The following is a 21,570-nucleotide window of genomic DNA, read 5'->3' as shown; positions in this document are numbered from 1 at the left end:
CATCCCTCTGTACCCCTTCCCCGTCACCACACATGCACACACACACCCCCACCCCTCAACCCCAGTACCCAAGCAACCACTGACCTGCTTTCTGTCATCAGTTTGGCTTTCCTAGAATTCTATATAAATTAGATTCATGCAGTATGCACTCTGTTTTTTGTATGGCTTCTTTCACTCTGCATAAATATTTCAAGGTTTATCCTTGTAATGTGTATCAGTATTTCATTCCTTTTTATTGTTGAGTAAGTATTCTGTTGTATGGATATACCACACTTGGTTTATCCATTCATCTGTTAATGGACATTGTTTCTTGTTTTTGGCTATTATAAATAAAGTTGCCATGAACATTTGAGTTCAAGACTTTGTATGGACAAAGGAGTTAATTTCTCTTGGATAAATACTTGAGTGGCATAGCTGGATCATATAGTAGTTGTTATTCATTAACTTTTTAGGAAATTGCCAAATTTTCTATTTTACAAAATAGCTGTACCATTTTATATTCCCACCAGTTCTTCCTTATCCTTGCAAATACTTGAGATGGTTAGTTTTTTTTTTTTATTTTAGCCTTTCTAATAGGCCTGTAATGGTATATCATTGTGATTTTAATTTTTGTTTGATAAATGGTCCCATTTTATTTTGAATTAATTTTTTTATCCCATTTTATCTTCTTTCTTTTGTTGCTAGCTATAACTCTGTCATTTTAGTGGTTTCTTTAGGGTTTATAGTATACATCTTATTACTGTTTATCTTCAAATACTATTATACTATTTCACATATATTTAAGAAACTTACAATATACTTCTATTTCTCCCTTCCCAGTCTTTATGTTATTGTCATATATTTTACTTATACTATATATTATATGGTTTGTAACATTTAAAGTCATCTTTTTCAAATGATTTAGATATCAAGGGGGGAATCTTTTATATTTACCTGTGTCGTATCCATTTCTGGCGTGCTTAATGCCTTTCTGTAAACCCTTATTTCCATTTGGTATCATTTTCCTTTTACCTGAAAGACTTCATTTAACATTTCTTGAAGTATAGTTCTGCTGGTTATGAATTCTTTCATTTTTTTGCATATCTGCAAAACCTTTATTTGGCCTTTGTTTCTAAAAGGAATTTTTTTGTATGTCGAATTCTATACTGATTTTTTTCTTTTAGTGCTTTAAAGATGTTCAACTGTCTTTTTGCTTGCATGGTCTCTGGTGAGAAATGTGTTTCATTCTTATCGGTGATACTCTGCATATAATATGTGTCTTTTCTCTGACTGCTTTTATGATTTTTCCTTTATCATGTTTCTTGTGCTTTGAATTCATTGAGCTTCTTGGATCTCTAGGTTTATAGTTTGCATCAAATTTGGCCATTATTTCTTCAAATTATTTTCTGTCCTCTCCCATCTCTCTTCTCCTTCAGGGCCTCCAATTACACATATGTTAGGCTGCTTGAAGTTATCTCACTGATGTTCTTTTAAATTTTTTTCATTTTTTTTGCCCTGTGTTTCATTTTGGATAGTTTCTATTTCTATGCCTTCACGTTCACTAGTCTTAGCAGCAGCAGTTTCTAATCTGCTGATATTCCATTCTATGTATTTTTCATCTCACATGTTATAGTTTTCAATTTTGATTTGGGTCTTTTTTTCTTTAAAATATCTTCCATGTCTCTACTTAACCCTTTGAACACATGGAATACAATTATAATAACTGTTTTAATATGCTTCTCTGCTGATTTTGAATACCTGTGTCAATTCTGGATCAGTTTCAATTGATTATTCTCCTCATTATTGGTCATATTATTTTCCCTCTATGTTTATATGTCTAGTGATCTTTGATTGGATGACCTTTGCCAGGCTGGATGCTAGATATTTTCATGCTCCTATAATCTTCTTGAGCTGTGTTCTAGAATATATTGGGTTGTCAGAAAAGCCATGACGTATTTTTTCTATGTTTTTCATTGCAAAAATGTGTCATGACTTTTCCGACAACCCAATAGTTACTTGGAAGCCATTTGACCCTCTTAGGTCTTTTATAATTTATTAGGATTGACCGGAGTAATACTCAGTCTAGGGCTAATTATTTTTCTGCTACTGAGGTAAAACCTTTCTGAGTGCTGTACCCATGCCCTGTGAGGGTTTTTCCAGTTTAGCTAGTGGGAACAGACATTGTTTCCAGCTTTGAGTGAGTCCTGGACACTGTGCCTTCTAATCTTTTTTGATGGTTTTTTTCTCCCAGCCTTGAGTTTCCTCACAAACATGTTCTGGTCAGTCCTCTGCTAAATACTGGAGGTGATCCGTCTGCATATCTCCACGGTTCTCTTTCTGTGTGACTCCCTTCTCTCCAGTACTCTGTCCTGCAAACTGCAGAAGTCTATTATTATTATTATTATTATTATTATTATTATTAAACTGCAAGTAGAATGAGTTTGTTTTCTTTTCAGGGATAAGAAAACATTAGCAATAAGAAAGATTTGGTGATCAGATTTTGAAACTAAGTGAAAAAGTTGGAAATCTATTACTATTGTAATAATTCACTGAAGAACATTAACCTGGCTTTTATAGAAACTTAATCAGCCTAGTCGCCATAGCAGTGGTGATGCAAAGCTTGTTGAGAACACAGATTTCTGGGCACCTTAGAAATTCTGATTCAGCCGATTTCAGACCACATTGAGAAAGAGACTGCTGTGCAGAGAGTCTATCCATTTTCATAGGGAGCATAAATACAAACAAGTAAAATCAGTCATGGAACGTGTAGAAGTAAAATGTGGCTTTTATAATTTTATTAGGGGAAATAGAACACTCGAGCTATCTACTTTTTAATTAAAAAATTCTTTTAATGTGAGAAGCAATAGGAAAAAGAGGGAGTGAGGAAAAGAGAGGGAGAAGTAAGGATAGTAGACAGAAGTTAGGAGAAGAGACAAGGTTAGGGAGGAGCAAGGCCAGGCGAAGAACGGGAGAGAAGAGAAGAGTGGATTCCAAAATGAAGCTATTAGGAGGTCAGTTGTTTTAGGTTATTATAAGCTCCAGAGAAATTTAAACTTAAATTTTGCCTTGAAATAGCTATGAGCAGATTAGTCAGGACGTAGGATCCTTGACCTTCACTCTGACTGGCATAGGTGCTATAGAACCTCAGGGAGGAGATTAAATCTAAGGCACCATCAGTTTCAAGATACACCATTATTTTAAGTACCTTTAAGAAAGAAAAAGTGGTGCCAGTTAAGGATGACACAATGCTTTTTTTTTTACCATCTCTTTAAAGATACATTCCAATTTCAGAGATGTTAAAATGTAGGAAAGATATTGTCCTGAAACTGATGAAATACAGTATTTAGAAAGCTGCTATCCTCGGTTCCACTTCTGTCTTTTCCCGATCTATTCTTTCTATTTCGTATATTCTGTTTTCCCAATATTGTTCTTCAGGGACAGCTCAGATCTCACCTCCTTCATGAAGCCTTGCAGTGAGATGTCTCAAGTGTCCTTTGATCATGTTTCTTATGCCTCTTTCCATTTTGAATATTTCTCCTTAATAGAGAATCCAAATCAAAATAGGAGTTAAGTAGTTCTGCCTTCTCTGCATCATCTGTTAACATTATACCATCTGCCCCAAGCAGTAGGCCTAAACCTTCTTTCCTGTTCTTCTTACTCTACATGTAGTTTTTAAATCCTTTTTATTGTTCTTAACATTTTTCACCAGCCTCCGCTCATTCTGGGCTCTTACTTTACTTACACGAGTCTCCTCATTTCACACCACTCTTTTGTGTTTATCCTTGTTCACATGCCTTTCTTTTCATTCCTTTTTTTTTAAAAAAATAAGTCTCATAAAATTCTGAACTTATAGCACACCTTACACAACTATATTGGATTCTTAAGGTACCACTTTCTTATCAGATTAACTTTTTTTCATAGTGTCAGAATTTTACTTTTTAGAAACTATCTCTCTTTTTGAAAAACATCTTCCTACTGCAGTATCACTTCTGATATGGCATCATACAACTCTTTTCTCTAAACTTGATTCACTTCCCTAAAGTATCACTATTTCTAGTGTATCGTTTTGTTAAATATTATGAACTCCAAGATGGCATGATTGCTTTCTCTCCTGGGTTTCATTCCCACTTTACTGGTTTTATGCTTGTATGTCAGAATTAATTCTAAAAAAGCCATTCCTTTCATTATTTTCTCCAACTGATGCGAGATGAAATGTTTCATATGCTAAGGACTTATCCTTTCTTAGGGAAGAATTCTATTTGGTTTCTTGATAGTTGGAGATCCCTGTTGTTGGACCACTGCTTTGCCACTTTGTGGAGAATAATGAGAAAGCATTCATTCATTTACCAGGTTTAATTGAATCAAACTCTACATCAGAGATATACATTGGACAGCTGCCAGTAAGTGCTGATAAAAATTTAGCCATTATTTGTGTTTTTGTTAATATAATATCAGGTTTTATAGTTTAGTGGGTATTTCTTTCTCTCCGCTAACATTTTTCCCCCTTCATCCACAGCAGTAGAGTTCTTAACTGGACACTATAATTTGACTGGGGACATAAACATATGTACAAATTTTATAACAGAGGAAGAATGTGTCACAAACAATGCTCATTAGCTGCAGAGACTTTTTGATGCTTTTGCAAGATAATGTTGCCTAAAATATCTCTATGGACAATATGGCAACTATACAACCAAACTTTTCAACTGTGGTCCAGAAAGGAATCACAGAGCCAAGAGATGGTGGTGTGTTGAAAATAATATTGTTTCAGGATTTGTGAACTGGACTTTGGTCCTCATTTTTCCACAGTGTTCATCTGGACTCGCTTCCTTATTGTAAAATCTTGAGGACGGATTAGATGCTCACGTGGTTATATGATTTTTACGTAGTAATGCTTGTGTAGCACATATTTTTATTTATTTATTTTTAGCTGAGCCATCCTGCCACCTGTTGCCAGCTCAGCGGCTGCTCAGCTCAGGCAGGGACTCGAACCGCTGTTGCTCAGAGCTCAAACTCTTGAGCGAGCTCTTAACCAACTGAGCCACTCGGCCGGCTGTAGCACATATTTTTAAACTACAGTCTGTTCCTTTGTAGATTTCCTGGCTCACATTGGCATGGTGTGAGTGGACATAATGTTGAAGGAAGCGTGGAGTTGTGGTAGGTTAAAGGCACAGGTTTTTCATTCACTCAGCAAGTCTTTATGATGCTTTAATTTGTAGCTAAACTACTTTTTCCAGAGTTAGCTTTAATTTTACTAGAATAAAATGGATACTGTAGAATGTATTAAGGTACCATATAGAGGGGATTATGTTTATAGTTTAATGGAAAGATTGCTGGACTTATAAGAATTCTTGGATTTTAACCCCAGGTTTGCCACTAAATAATTAAGTAAATCCTGAACTATTTTTTTTTTATTTCTCTTTATGTAATAATGTGGCATGTAATAATATGGAATGTAACACCTCACTCAAAGTAGTCACATGAGAAATTCAAGAAATTAATATTGGTTGTCCTGTCTACTATACAGGATTTGCATTAGCATCTGTGAAAGTACATTAGAGGGAAAGAATTTAAAATATTATGTGAATAGAGATCTATAATTTTTAAAAATCATCATATTGAGGTTACTTTTGCAAGTTAATTCTATTTAACTGTCAAAGAATAGTTCCTTTTTATGTTTTTCACAAGTATAGAGCATTGAAAAAGATGGAAAGCTCCCCAGTTCACTCTATGAAGCTAGCTCACCTTAGACCTGTTCAAGTGAGTTGAAACGTAGTAAAGATACCGTAGACACTTGCACTGTTGACATATGCACATGTGTACACAGGTACACAAATACATAGATTTTCTAAAATTCTGAATAAAATATTAGCAAATTGAATCTAACAGTGTATTAAAAGATTATATGTATTGACCAGGAAGGGTTTATTGAAGAAATAGAAAGATGGCTCTATACCATGAAACCTGCTCATACTTCATGCTATCAACACATTAGGAGAAAATTTATGATTATGACAATAGATGATTCTAAAAAGAGGGAAAAGTCATTTGGAAAAAATCCAACAGCTTCATTCAGGGAGAAATGCAAAGTAAAAACACTGAGATACAGCGTGTAAAATGGACACTCCTACTTCGGTGGTCATGTTATAGCCTTTTGGGGAGAAAACTGATAATAACTGTTGAAATAAAAATGCACATTATGCTGTTATCCTTTGAGTACTGTCACTTTTGAAAATTATCCCTACAAAATATAGTATAATAGTACATACTATAATACTAATATATACTGTTATGCATATATTAGGATTTACAGTTTGAAATAACTAAAAATTGGAAACACCATGGCTGACTTTTGATCACTGGAGAACTGTCTGAATACATTATATTCCATCGATGCTATGGAATATGGTACAACCATTGACCAGGAGGGATATCCATGTTGGTATTGTCAAGTTGGGGCGTAAAATTACAAATTATATATTATTGTGCATAATGTGATCTTTTTTGTAAAAAAAAGAAAGCCTATATATGTCAATATTTGCTTGAGCAATGAGGACTGGTGAAGTGTGGAAATCATTACATTTTCCTCAATATGTTTCTACAGTGTGTGATATGAAGAGCATGTGTTACCTTTGTAATAATCATTTAATGGATGAAAAATGCTAAGTGTCTTCAAAGTGTGAGGATGTGAGTTCTAAAGAAGCTGGATTTAGCCAGAGACATGAAAAATAGAAAAGGATTATGCATACCTTCTGTTGTACAGAATGCTTATAATCATTTCCATTCACAGCCAGTGTCACAAATTACTTCCGAAAATAAAGGTATTTTATACTAAAATGTATGGTGGCTTTAATAATTTTTTTTTCTTTTTATAGCAACTCCGCTCCAATATCCGAGAAATGGAGAAGCTTTGTCTGAAAGTCCGAAAGGACGACCTCGGACTTCTGAAGAGAATGATAAACCCTGTTAAAGAAGAAGCATCAGCAGCAACAGCTGAATTTCTCCAACTCCATCTGGAATCTGTAGAAGAACTTAAGAAACAATTTAATGATGAAGAAACTTTATTACAGCCTTCTTTGACCAGATCTATGACTGTTGGTGGTAATGTACTGTTCTTACTCTTGATCATAGTAATGCAGTTAATTCAAGTTCACCTCTTTGTATAGACATTGCAGATAATACATAAGTCTCCAGGGCTCCCCTCCTATTCCAGGATGCTGAATTCTTGGACTGTGAGTGTGCCTGGAAATGCATAGCCTAGAAGTTTCGCAGGATGAAACATTTGAGGCTATGCTGGATAAAGTGGAACTTCAGGATTTCAAGTATCTATTTGTCTACATATTGAAAATTTAAAGTATTTCCTAAGGAGAATGTCTTCCTTGCCTGCAGGGTTCTCTCCCCTTATCTCTCGGTGCAAAGGTGGCCTAGTCAGTCATGTTTCTTTCTTAGACATTCTGATTTTCACAGGGGATGCTAGATCTATCTCCCAGCTCAATTTTCTGAATTTAGCTGACATCATACATTGGAGGTCATGCCATCAACTTTTATGAAGTGATACTTTAAGAAACAGCCCAGTGAAACTTCTCATTATATCTCTACCAAGGATGAAATTTATAATTGTTGATCACATTATAGTAATTTCTTTATAAGGAACCCTGAAAAAAAATTCTTAGTTTAATGCATAGTAGTACTTCAAAGTAATCCATCTTGTTTTTTGGGTTATTTTTTATCTTATGGGTATTGAATGGCAACACTGATAAGGGTTCTCTATTTGGGTTGTTTAGTAGAAAGCTTAAATTCAAGTTTTTTAACTACCAAAAGCCAAATTTTTAAACTATCCTGGCTTTATTTTATAATTGCTGCCTTTGTTTTTCCTTTTTTGTTTTAGAGTTTCTTTTTTATTTTTAATTTGTGCCATCTTGTTACTTTTTTTTAACTTATTAAATTTATTGTGGTGACATTGGTTAGTAAAATTATATAGGTTTCAAGTGTACATTTCTATTATACATCACCATATATTTGACCCCTTTTCCCTTTTCTACCATGCCACCCCGTTACCCTCTGGAAACCACTAAACTATTGTCTGTGTCTATGAGTTTTTGTTTCTTTGTTTCTTTGTTTGTCTTGTTCCTTTGTTGCTTTCAATTTTATATCCCACATATGAGTGAGGCCATGTGGTTCTTGGCTTTTTCTGTCTGACTTATTTCGCTTAGCATAATAATCTCAAGATCCATCCATGTTGTCGCAAATGGCACTGTTTCATCTTTTCTTATGGCAGAGTAGTATTCCATTGTGTATATATACCACATCTTCTTTATCCAGTCATCTATCAAAGGACACTTTGGTTGTTTCCATATCTTGTCCACCGTGAATAATGCTGCAGCAAACATCGAGGTACATATATCTTTATGGATAAATGTTTTCAGATATTTTGGGTAGGTACCCAGAAGAGGGATTGCCGGGTCATGTGGTAATTTTATTCTTAATTTTTTGAGGAACCTTCATACTGTTTTCTGTAGCGGCTGTGCCAATTTCTATTCCCATCAACAGTGTATGAGGGTTCCTTTTTCTCCACAGCCTCTCCAACATTTGTTATTATTTTTTTTGTTGATATAGCCATTCTAAAGGTGTGAGAAGACATTGTTTTTACATTTTATGTATGGTCTAAGCTGCTCTAAGTCTTTATGGAAAGGGTAGAGTATAAATAAATTACAGATTAGCATAGAATCTGAGAGATGCTACACGTGTTCTGTTTTCCTCTTTTTATTTACCTAGGGGGCTCCTGTACTACTAGTCTTCAAAACCAGATTGTTTTTAATGTTATATTTTCAATGTTAATGATCCAGAAATTTACAGGGAAATAGAAAAAAGATAGAAGAAATGTTTAGGCTATCACCCTGAGCTTGTGGGAGTCTTGCTTTTATTGTATCCTTAGTACCTAGCACACAGTAAGTACATTGTACATAGTACATTGAGCTTGGCACATAATGGACCATTAAAAAATGTTTCATAAATATGAATAAGTAAATATGTTTTTAGAGGCAGTTTTATAATTTTAGATATGACTACTATACTCTGTGGATAACCAGTGTTGTTTGAGGGAGAAAGAAATGTTAGACCTCAACCCTTACCTGAAGAGTATTTGGGAAGAATGCTTTTTGATAGTTCATAGTTACTGTTTACATTATTCTGTTCATATGTAATTATCACCACCATATTGATGGGATTGAATGCTATTCTTGTCGTTTAGTATGTACGAACTGATACTTTATGTACATGTATAGAAAAACTGGGCTTTATAGTTTCTTGTGATTAAGGGGCCGGTTTATTTACCCAGACATTTTGGCAGTTGTGATAGCAGTAATAACAGTGAAGATACACTGGATTTTCTGGATAGAGTCACTGGCATCAATCTCTTTTATGATACTGTTTAGCTTTGAATTGCCCATCAGCAGCAAACAAAAATTTTGAGTTCTGTGTGAGTTTTCTCACAATATGATACTATTCTAATACTTGCTTTAATTTGCATTTTATTATTGCATATTTGTGTTTCTACCAGTAGGATTCCTTGGGTTCAACAAATTTGGGTTTATATATCATCAGAGGCATCAGGTAATTATTAGAAGGCAGTTTACCAGTTTGCTGGCAATTTACTTTCTCCATGGAAAACTGACTGGTGTAAAAAAGATGTTGGTAAAATTTGAAGAAGCATGTGTACAGAGGAAATGAAAAAGATTGGGGCAGAGCCAGAGGATGAAGGAGAAGATGTAACAGGTGAAATTTATTTCTCAACTGTATTGAGTCTCAAACTTCTCAATTCATGGAACGCCAAATTGGCCTAAGACCTAATTTCTTGTCACTGGGAGAAACAACAAAAAAGATCTCTGCAAATAATGCTGATTTGATTAAGACAGTGATTCCATTTATAAAATCAGATACCTAAGTAATACATAAAATAACATTAGAATTTCAAATTCTTAATGGTCTGCTGGTCAGATTGTGCTTTGATTTTGAATCCCTTGCCAACATTAAGCAGTTTATATTAACCGTCTCACCAAATGCCTGAGTATTTCACCAGATATGAGAATTTCTACTAGGTTGCCTTAAATCCAGAAATATCATTAACAAATGATTGAGAGGAAAGGAGGAAGAGTATATGAAAAGAAAGCAACTGATTTACGTAAGACTTGACTAGTGGGGTATGAATTGGATTTGCCCCGTGTGTGATCAGTCACCTTTCAGCGATAGTCTGTTTTCAGTCATTCTACATGTTTTTATCCAGTGTTCTCTGGCTTCTCCTTATTTTTGCTTTAGATACTCATTATAGTAGTGACAGTCTATACAGAAAAATGTGTTCGATTTGCATAGAAGTTAAGTGCCTTAAAGTACTTTTTCCTTTAAAAATTCAATCTGATTCTGAATAAATTGGTTGGAAACATCAGGCGAGATTCAGGAGCAATGTTGCCACATTTCCATGAGTGAGATCGAAACACAAAAATAGTTTTTCATTTACAGATAGAAATAACAAATAGAATAGGACCTGTTATGTTCTCTGGAGAATGAAAGAAGCTTATTAAGTTTAGGGGAAAGCCGTGATGGTTTTGCTGTTTCTTTTGTCCAGATTCTGAGAGTTCCTAAAGCTCATCTTCTCTGCCAATCTTGCTTGATCTGAAAAACTCCCTCTGTCTCACTTGTGTGTCTAGTTTCATTTTTAGCATATTGCCTCCCACCCAGAGAAGTGATGAGCCTACACATCTGATTTGTATTTAGGAAGGTGTATCAAGCCATACCAAGTGAATCACTGCTCCTGTCCATCGTTGTCTTCCTTACTCCCCACCCAGCACACAACTTCACCAGCACAATAGGAACAGAATCTTATTACATTTTAAACAAATATTCACAAAAGAAAAGAATCCAATCTTAAAACTGCTGGGAACTTCAGACCAGCATATTGAATTTGAGGAAATATTAGATTTTATCACAGGTATATACAGGTACTGAACCATTTTTGTAAAACACGTAGGTGGTTTTTGTATGTTATTCAGAAGATGTGTTTTCTATTGGTTTTAATTTTCTTAAAATTCCTCCTTTGCAGCTAAGTGAAGCCATGACTTAGAAGTCATTTTATTTTGATAAGCTTATGTCGATAATCAATAAATTCATTTCATTATTTTTAAGCTATCAGACTATGGAAAAAATTCAGGAAACGCTTTTGAACGAATTTAGACTCATAATGACACTTTTTTCTAACGTAGTCAAGTTTAGTGGAAATTTCTTGTATATTGTGTTATAATTCTTAGCAGAATCATTACCTTTCATGAAGTGTGGAGAAAGAAGGCAGTGGGTGTGGAGAGAGGGCGAGAATGAATATGAATAGATGAGTGAATGAATGAATGTTTAGACATACAGAGAGAAGGGAAAAGTCTTATGTCTACGTTGTTTAGCTTATTTCTCATTTAAACTAAAATTATCTTAATGTTTATTTGACTTTATAGTTAATAATAAGGCTTTAAAATTGGAGTTTGAAAAACAGTGGTGAGTGATATATACTAATATATACACTTTACACTTGAAGTTGTTTGCACTTGGATGGAACTATCTTAGATTATTATGTCATATAAAACAATAGTAATTTTGACTTATGTGGACAGGATAAGAGTTCTTTAGCTTTCTTTCCTGCAGCTATAATCTGTCTCAATGTTTTGCCTCCTCATGTCTGTAGCGATTTGTGAAAGTCAGTGGATGACCACTGAGGTACTGATTTTTAATATAAACTGGAATAAATGAATTATGGAAGTTGTAGAAATTAAAAGCCTTCTTTTCTTAATTGTTAGTCGTGCCTCAAATTGATTAGTAATGTTCAGAGTTGTAAGTTTACAGCAGGATTTTCCATGGACGAGAACAGATTTCTTTGTTCTAGGATTCCATTTGAATTAAGATGCAGACACAGTTTGGTTTCAAGTGAGATTGTAAATAACTTAAATGTTTCTTATTTTTTACTGAGGGAAGTCTTTAATGTTTGCTTAAAATGTCAGGCATTTCCCATCCTTTCATTTTTCTAGATCAAGAATTTATATATGATAATCTCTCTTCATTTTATTATATACCCTGGCATACTTTCTTTGAATCCTCTCTAATAGCACAAAGGTTGTGGCTTAAAAAATCTTTAGAGTGGGTGTTGTGTTTATGAAGTTATACTTTACATTTGGTCTGTTAATAATGAAGTTATTATTCATCACCCTATTAAAGAAGTTGGAGTTCTTATAATAGGAATATTACATGGAAGAAAGGCCTTCAAGTAATTCATTCATCTTGATGGAAGCGAAAATGAAAGTGTCTATGTGAGAACTCAGGACACTGGGTAAATAACTGAAGCATTTGTAAACCTCATAGAGAGCTTTTAGGACATGTTGTAAAACGTCAAACTTTGATGTTTTTGCTCTTCCATTATGATAAGGAAGTGTATTCAGATAAGATTAAAAATTAAAAGAACACAGTCAATTCTGATAAGCCTACAAATTACTTTTTAGTCAGCTGACTACGCCCTTCCTAAACAATTTAAACAGGTATTTTCCTCGAGAGAGGTAAAGCATTCATAAATTTTTAAAGTAAAATAGTAATGCAATTTTATAAATTATCGTTCAGTTATAAACTAGGATGAAAAAAGAAATTGAGAGAGAAGATGAACTTCGAGGTAGAAAGGCTTTTGGAAGTAGATCGGGTGTCACTGTTTATAACCCCTCAGTAGCCCTCACTGTCTACCAGTTAAGGTCTTTACCTGGCCTGCAGGTTCCCTCCTAACCATCTATGATGTGTTATACTTGTAACTTTGTCTCTTTTACTCTATGATTTGGCAAGACCAAACTGCTGATTTTGTGTTAAGCTATATTGTTTCTTCTTTGAGGGCCTTTTCTTCAAGTAAGTCTCTCTACCTGGAATTTATATTCCTATCTTCTTTGTTTAGTAAGATCACCATTTTTTAGGAAGCTGTCCTATAAACTGCACAGCACACCACGCTGGGTCAGATGCCACCCCCAGCTTGGAATTCCCACAAAATATTATATGTATTTATATTTATTTAGATATTAATTAACTCTCTTACTGTTTTAGGATTGTCTCTTTGTATGCCTAACTCTTCTAGAGTATAAATTCCTTGAGAGCAGCTACTTTGTATTAATTTTTCATCCCAGGTACCCAACATAATACATAATGGGTGATCAGAAAATATTAAAGAGGTAGGTGTTCTGAGCTTGAAGTAAGGGGGACAGAAGATCTTTTCATCCCATGTCCACCGCCGCTGGCCTAGAGCAGGCCATCATCATTTCGCACCAGACACATTGAAAAGCCTCCCAACTGGTTTTTCACTCTAACTTTTTTGCTTTTCAATTCCACCCTTAATCTATTCTTCACACTATAGCTACGGTTCCCATTCTAAATCTGAAATCTGATATGGCACCCTCCAGCTTCCCAGTAGTCTCCTATGCCTTTTCGTAGTTCCAAATGGATCTTACGAGGAAGACAAAACTCTTTAACCTAGTTTACGGTACCGTGAGTTATGTCACCTTAGATTTCCAACCTCAACCTTCTCTTTTCTCTTGTCACAGTCTATGCTTCAGCTGTACTACACTCCTTTCAGTTCCCAAACCCATGCACATTTTATTCCCCGTGATGTTAATACTGTCTACTCCTCCCCCACCCTTGCCTCAAATTCACCAATATAATTTCGTTCATCCTTAAGCTATAGCTTCAGAACCCCCTCGAACCACTCTCCCACTCTGCCCTCCACAAATCTAGGTTAACTACCTCTCTTCTGTGCTCACAGAGCATCCCATACTTAGCCATCATAGTTCGTATCAGACTATACCCAACTTGCCTGTTAACATGTCTGTATCACACGTTAATGGTAAGCTCCATTAATAATAGCAGCAGTAGCAATGCGGTAGTGGTAACTGTTTATTATTGTACTTGATATATAAGCCAAGCACAGTGCAAAGTAACTATCATCTTATTTTACAAATGAGGAAAATAAGTCAGAAAGATGAAATGCCTTCCCAAATGAAAGAGCTAGTAAATAGCCAAACCAGGATTCTTACCCAGATCTTTCAGACGAGGCCCAAACTTCTAACCACTATACTATGTTGACTTCTTGGACCTGTTTCTGTGATTTACCATTGTGTCCCCAGCATCTTAGCACACTAATTGGCATGTAGTAGGCACTGTGTAAATATCAGCTTAATGAATGAATAATCGGTAAAACCAATACAAGGAAATAAAAAAGACCTGAAGGTGAAGTTTGAAGCACAAATTCATTCATCCTCATAGCAGTGTTTAATGAGGAAAGCTTTAGTGGGTTGATGACTTTAAAACTCAGAAAAGCTGTAGAACCAATGGAGGCATGGGCCAGAAAACTGAGCCTGAGATGCAGGGTGACGATATGCACAAAAAGATACATATGGTAAGATGTGTCAGTTTGATAACAAATTTATTGTTACCAAAAATGACTGATTTTCAGTGCTAAAAACACATCACCTCTCTACTTTTAACACTTTAAGAATCTGATATTTATTACTAAAATGGCAAAAGAAACAGTTAATGATTTAGCAATGAAAAGTTTTAAACTTGTTTTTATTGGGAATCTATCTCTTCATGGAACTTTGGCCAAATTGAACAGTTTTCCTTTGGAGCGTCTTCCACATCTAGCCCTAGTTATTCAGATTGGGTAGAAAGTATTTGTAGACTTGTGGGGATTTTTTGTTGTTTTTTGTTTGTTTGTTTGTTTTTTTTGAGGTAGCTTTGTGGAGTAATTTAAAAAATATTTGTTAAGCTGGGAACAATGTGCCCATAGCTATATCTGGTTTTATAGAATAATCAATTTAGTTTAAGCCTGAATTCAGTTAGTAAGCATTTTACATGGCAATTGTTTCATGGAGTTGATTCATATGCTATTGCGTTTCTAACAAAGCAAATAAACGATAAACGTGGGGCTATGTTTGTCCAGGAGCCTTTCACGCCACTGAAACTGAAGCTGATCCTCAGAGTATGACTCAGATATATGCGTTGCCTGAAATTCCTCGAGATCAAAATGCCGCAGAATCATGGGAAATTTTAGAAGCGGTATGTTAAATTTTTTTTTTCCCTCTTTGGTAGCTGTGAGGGATAAAAGTAAGTAACTTCCTCTTTCTCTCTCTCTTTTTAAGGACTTAATCGGACTTAGTCAACTGGTCACAGAATTCTCTCTCCTAGTGAATGTAAGTATTTAACTATTTTTGGATCAGAGATGTTAGATTAATAGGATAAGAGGCTTTATTGGTCACTAGGCTTTGGATTAGAATTTCAATAGAAGTTACAATTTTTAAGACGGGTATTAGGCCCTGGATAGAAGTCTAACTGTTCTTAAATTCCAGAGCAATTCAATAAACACTTATTAAGCTCTTGTTGTATAAAAGGTACTGCGTTAGACCTTTGGCATTGGGGGTCTGACAAGGTTGGATGTAGAAATAAATGAAGCCTGCGCTCTGCCTTCAGAGATTCGGTGGGTAGAGATAAGCTTGGGCCCCCAAAACAGATTATTAAATGCACATATAAGGTAGATGAGAAGTATTATAAGCTCCAAAAGAAGCATTTAATTTCAAGGGAGGGAGGCAGGGGTTGTGAAGTGGAAGCATTAAGGATAGCTTCACAAGATAGGCAGCATTTGCTTGAGCCTTGAAAACTGAGTGAAATGGCTACAGGTGGAGAGCGGTGGTACATTTGAAAACAGCTGAACAAAGGTATGGAGTAGAGCAGTGTGTTGTCTTTCAGGAGTGATAAGTTCTGCAGTGTAACCAAAGCCTAAGGTACCATGAGCAAGCAAAGCAAGGAGCGCTAGGGCGAGCTGAGATGGCATCCAAGGCCATACCAAAGAATCTGAGCTTTACTTTGTAAGTATTAAGGAGCCAATATATAGATTTTTGAGCAGGTACGAGTGATGTGACCCAGCCTGTGCTTCAGAAAGATCACTGTTAGCGGTCTGAATGAGGGCCTTGGGGCCGGGGGCGGGGTTATAGGCGGGATGACTCGTTGGGAACCCACTACAAGTTTCACCAACAGCAATGGCAATGCAAGTCCAGTTGTCCTCCCTTATCTGTGGTTTCACTTTCCACGGTTTCATTTACTGCGGTCAACCACGGTCTGAAAATATTAAACGGGAAATTCCAGAAATAATCAATTCATGTTTTTAATTGCACATCGTTCTGAGTAGCATAATGGAATCTGGTGCCATTCTGCTCTGTCCAGCCCAAGACCTGAGTAAATCATCCTTTTGTCCATCGTAGACACCCGCTGCCCATTAGTCACTTAGTAGCCGTCTCAGTTCATCAGAATCCACTGTCATGGTATCGCAGTGCTTGTGTTCAAGTCACTCTTTATTTTACTTCATAATGGCCCCAAAGTACAAGAGTAGTGATGCTGCCAATTCAGATATACCAAAGAGAAGCCATAAAGTACATGTGTATATATAGGAAAAAGCACAGTATATGTAAGGTTCGGTACCATCTGCAGTTTCAGGTACCCATTGGAGGTCTTGCAATGTATCCCCCAAGGACAAAGGGGAGTACTATATAAAGATTAAGGACAGCTAAGAGGCATTTCTGGGGCAGACTTAGTAGAAATAAAGAAAGATGGAAGAGTCAAAGAAACGTAAGGCTGTATTCTGCATAATCAGGTAGCCAGTGATCCTGTTAACATAGATTAATAGATTAGGGAACATAAAGTAGATTTGGTGGGAAAGATAGATTTTCTGTTATTATTTGTATTTTTCCTTTCCAGAAATTATGGGACGGTTGGATGTATGAGTGTGTGTGTGTGTGTGTGTGTGTGTACACATACGTGTACATACATACATGAAAGCCTGTTTCTGCTTGTGCTTCTAGCTAGGTTTGATTCATTGTTCTTGGTCAAACCTAAATTTGGGGTTGTACATCTTTGAGTTATGGTTTCCTGACACCTGGCTTTAAATTATAAGAAGTTCCTAGATGCATCTAGGAACAATCTCAGAATTGGAATTGGAAACGATTTAAGAGGCCAACTAATCTAACCCTTTTCTTGCCCCAACCTCTCAGATGGATGGTCTTTTGACTCTTTTTTGAACAGTTATAGTTCAGGGATACTTCATACTTCAGCCATTCCATCTGGAGGCTCTGACTCAGAAGTTCCTCCTTATATGCTTGTAAAGTAAACTCTGTCCTATCATAACTTCCCTCTGATAATTTTGCCCTCTGGAACCATATACTAAATAAGTTTTGTCTCTTTTCCATATAAAAGTTTTCAACTTTTGAGACCAAAATTATCCTCCTTTCCCCACCCCACCTCACCATATTTTCTTCTCTTAGCAACCCTTGATTCTTTACTGTGTTCCTTCTAGAATACGACTTCTGGCTTTTCAGCACTAGTCCCTTACTCTGCTTGTTTCCTAGTTTGTGCATTTTTCTTCAGTAATGCCTAAAATTGAATATAGTAAATTGTTGGAAGCATTTTCCTTTTTTGATACCTCTAAGTTAGAAGAAGCAAAATGTTTCAAGTTTTTGGATTAGGTATCTGTATAGTATTAATATAATGCATATAAAAGGGAATGATAAAACAACCCCAAAATATTTGTTGTTTTTAGAATCAAGATTTATTCAATTATTGTAATTCATAATCTCTGATCTGATGCAGTTTGTAAAATCTGTACATGTGTGGTTACACAAATATTATACTATATACATTTGTCAAAAGTCACCGATATGCACAGATTAAAATGTGTGAGTTATAATGTATGTCCATTATACTTCAATTAAGTTGATTTAGAAACCAAACTAAACATGTACAAAGTTCTTCTCATTCAAGACAAATACATTTCCCTTCCAATGGGATAGGCACATGAAAGGAAACTTAAGGCTTTGTGGCCATTTGACAGTTACATGTCTGATTAGGTTATGTAAGCAGCTCCTAACCGCTCATCTAAGGAAGATTTGTGCAGTAAGACTTTGGTTAGAGCCACAGCTCTATACAAATGTCCTATTTATAATAATTTGTAAGGACATAAGACAGAATGTTATTAGGCAAAAGCTCAAAGGAGAACCCCTGATGACTATTCCCAGGGCGACTGAGTTCTCATGACCGTATTGTCCAGGACTCACAGAAGCTCCATTTAGGCACCAGATGACTTGGGAACATTACCAGTGACCACATCCTCTCATTATCGTCACATGGACATGACAGTATTTAGGCACATTAACCATTTATTTATGGAGCACTTTCTATGTGCATAGCACTGTGCTAAGTTCAATGAAGACTAGAGACCAGAATAAAAAAGAACCTACATGACAGACGTGATAGTTGCACATTCTGAATGTACTTATGCCACTGAATTGTATATTTAAAAATGGTTAAAATGGTGGATTTTGTGTTATGTATAGTTTTACCACAAATAAAAAAAGAACCTAGAAAGCCATTGAGAGATCCAAGTGTGGTCCGATAGATGTTAATAAATTAATATCTACCAGGCACCCTGCTGCGTTTCTTTCCAGCCTTTGTTGCTCAAGTGCCCTCTTTCCTATGGGGCCAGCCCTGTTCCTAGTCAAGGGGAACTGGAAGAACTCAGGGCCAGTTGTTCCATAGCACGTCACCCTTGCTGCAGGTCCAGTTTTGTCTCTACCTTTTGCCTTATTCCCTGTGGCTTTTTAAATCCAATTTTACTCTGGATGCATTAAACACTGGGTTGTAATGGATCAGATCAGATTCCTCCTATCATATTCCTGCTATCATCTGTGTGACCTTCAGGATGCCATTTGATAACAAAGAGCTTTGTGAAATGGATGGGAGGACCAAATGAGATAATGTCTATGACTTCCCATCCCCTTCCCTTGTACTGACCCCAGCTGCATTCCTGCTTTTGTCCCTCCCTTATTTGATTCCCTCTTTGACTCCTCCCTCTTTGCCACCAACATTACCTTTCGCCATTTTAGTATTTAGAGTTTCTACAGCCCCTTTCCCATTGCTGAATCCCCTGATGTCAACATCCTACTTACCTGCTCTGTTTATTGCCTACTCTAGGTCAATATAATCCTGTGTTCTGCCTGTATATCATAGCGTTTGTATGTTTCTGGGCTTCTCTGTGTATGTGACTGTATGTGATTAAGGAGTAGAGATTACCTGCCTTTGGAGTTTAGACACAGGGTAGCTCAGTGTTACCTGGATAGGTCAAGGTCTAAGGCTAGAGCTGGCTTTGAAAGCTGGCTGGAATTGAGACAGGAATAAGGGAAAATACCTGGAGTTTTGGCATTAGCTTCTTAAGTGCGTAGCTTTTCATGCACATTAATAAATCTGCACAATTACTAGCAAGACTCTTCAACGGAGAGCATTTTTATTGATGTAAATGGATTTAGGGATGGATTTGTTGAATGTATTACTATTGCTTGATACAGAGGAGGCTGGGCCTATAATTGTCCACAACAAGCATTCAAGGGAAAAACAATTCTTCATTAGGTTTGACTTCAAATGTCTAAATTGCTTTCTACTTGACAAATATTAGCTTAATGAATCACACTTTCTTCACTGCTAATTAAGATTCAGTTATTTTTTTTAGGCAGATATGGGACCTAATTCGATATTTTTCTTAAAATGAAATTCATAGACACATTCTTAGTCTTTTGAGAATTTTTTTCTTTTAAAAAGGGAAAAGTCTATGCGTTACTCTAGTCTGAGAAACACTGCTGTGACCCTCATAAATGGTTTAATTCATTGTTAAAGGGATTCTGAGAACATACATGAGGTGCCAATGTATAAAAGGCCAGGGAGAGAGTTTGAAGATCGTCAGATGTGGGAGATCCGGGCAGGTGAAAGCAAACATAAGCAAGTCAGAAGCGTAAAGGGGACATTGGCAGGTGGAGGTAAGAAAGCTCCTGAGCCACCACTGTCGTCAGGAGCGTGGTTTCCTGTGCTGGGGCGAGGTTACGTGTGTGTGCTTAGGCCCGGCACAAAAAGCCAAGGACACAGTGGACAAGTGGGGACCAGATTCAGCTCCGAATGGAGTCTAGTTGGTCGTTCTATGGACCGTGATTGACAACTCTGACACCAGTTTGCTGTCTAACTCTAATTGCTGTGTCATTGAGTCCTCCTTAAGAAGCAGAATATGAAGATATGGGCAACGTTTGGGATTCAAACCAAGCAAAACCGGGAAGAAGAAGGCATATCTGTACAACTAAGGGATGACTGTTGATCCCAAGATAGGGGCTTTATGTCCATGCCCATATTTCAGCATGCTTCCTTATGTCAGTGAGTAAGTGCTTACAGGCGTGGGTTACTCCCCAGGGTGACACAGCCCTCATTAAGGACTGGTGATGCGGTGATAGGGAGCATTATAGTTCCAATCATCAGTCATCTCGCTTCCTTTTGTCTTGTGGTTCTTTCTCTAATTCCAAAGGATTTGTATGAAAAAAAAATTCAAACAAGATTACTTTTAAATTTCACTTTATTAAAAAAAAAAGTCATAAAGCTGCAACATCCAACCTTTTAGGAAGGAACATTAAAAGATATTTCCCTGAGACCTTGAGGTAACTCTTGGGGTATAGAAATGGCAATAAGCCTAGTAGGACCTGCTATCTTGATGGAATTATTTAGGGGCTGAGATAAAGGAGACACTGTTGACTATTTTCCCTTTACCCTTCAACTCATCAAGATATGGAGTTTGATGATAGAGTTTTATACCTATGGTTTATCTACTAGCGTACACTTTCAAGCAAGAACGGAAAGTGTTGGGCACGTCTCAGATAGAAGCAACGATAGGGTGTCAGAAATCCAGACAAGTGCTGCACTTATGCGTCTATGGGAAAACAAAGCCAGCCTTAAAGAAGTTTTATTGTTGAAGGAAAATAAACATTGAATGAATGAATGCTAGGAGAGATCTAATGTTTTAGTGCTCTACAATTTTAAAGTATCATAGGAAAAAGTTTAATATATTTTTTGATAGAAAAGAAGATGGGAGATAAGCTTTCTTTGGCGATCAAGAGGACTTTTTCTGTTTTTCCCTTCGTACTCTACAGACACTATCTCATTGCTCTTGCCACTTTCTGATGCGGTTCTGGAAGTCCTCTTTCGTGAGTGTGTTTACATCATCCTCCATCATGACAACAGTCCGTGTCACACATCGCTTCTGATACAGCAATTTCGGTCAAATAAAAAGATTACAGTGTGTCCTCATCCACCTTATTCACCGGATCCATCACTGTGCAACTTCTGGCTTTTCTCCAAAGTCTAAATGATTCAGGACATCGAGGCAGCCACAACAATGCAACTAAAGATACAAAAGAGGACTTCCAGAGCTGCTTCAGAAAGTGGCAAGAGTGATGGGATATGTGTGTTTGAAGCAAGGGGGAGTATTTTGAGGGGGATTAATGGCAATGTGTCTTTTACTGTAATAATTTTTCACTTAAACATTCATTGTATTTTTAGATCACAGCTCGTATTTGTTTCTGACAGAGATGTTAGAAGAGAAACTGATAATAAAACACTTTTTTTTTTTTAAAGATTTTTATTGGGGAATTGAGGTAAGGGGAACAGACAAGTTGCTGT

General features: G+C 36.3%; 1 protein-coding gene across 1 annotated transcript in view; it reads left to right on the top strand.

Moving 5' to 3' along the window:
* The window catches only part of STX17 (syntaxin 17), a 46,175-nt gene that overhangs the window by 21,016 nt on the left and 3,589 nt on the right, over positions 1–21,570 (top strand). Inside the window, exons 4-6 of the mRNA XM_019649464.1 lie at positions 6,855–7,080; positions 14,978–15,093; positions 15,177–15,227. Coding sequence (XP_019505009.1) covers positions 6,855–7,080; positions 14,978–15,093; positions 15,177–15,227 — 393 coding nt within the window. The remainder of the gene's footprint in view (positions 1–6,854; positions 7,081–14,977; positions 15,094–15,176; positions 15,228–21,570) is intronic.

Source organism: Hipposideros armiger, unplaced genomic scaffold (assembly GCF_001890085.2).
Source record: "Hipposideros armiger isolate ML-2016 unplaced genomic scaffold, ASM189008v1 scaffold_133, whole genome shotgun sequence".
Taxonomy (NCBI): Eukaryota; Metazoa; Chordata; class Mammalia; order Chiroptera; family Hipposideridae; genus Hipposideros; species Hipposideros armiger.
Note: the sequence above shows the minus strand (reverse complement) of the source record. Positions and strands in the feature narration are given on the sequence as shown.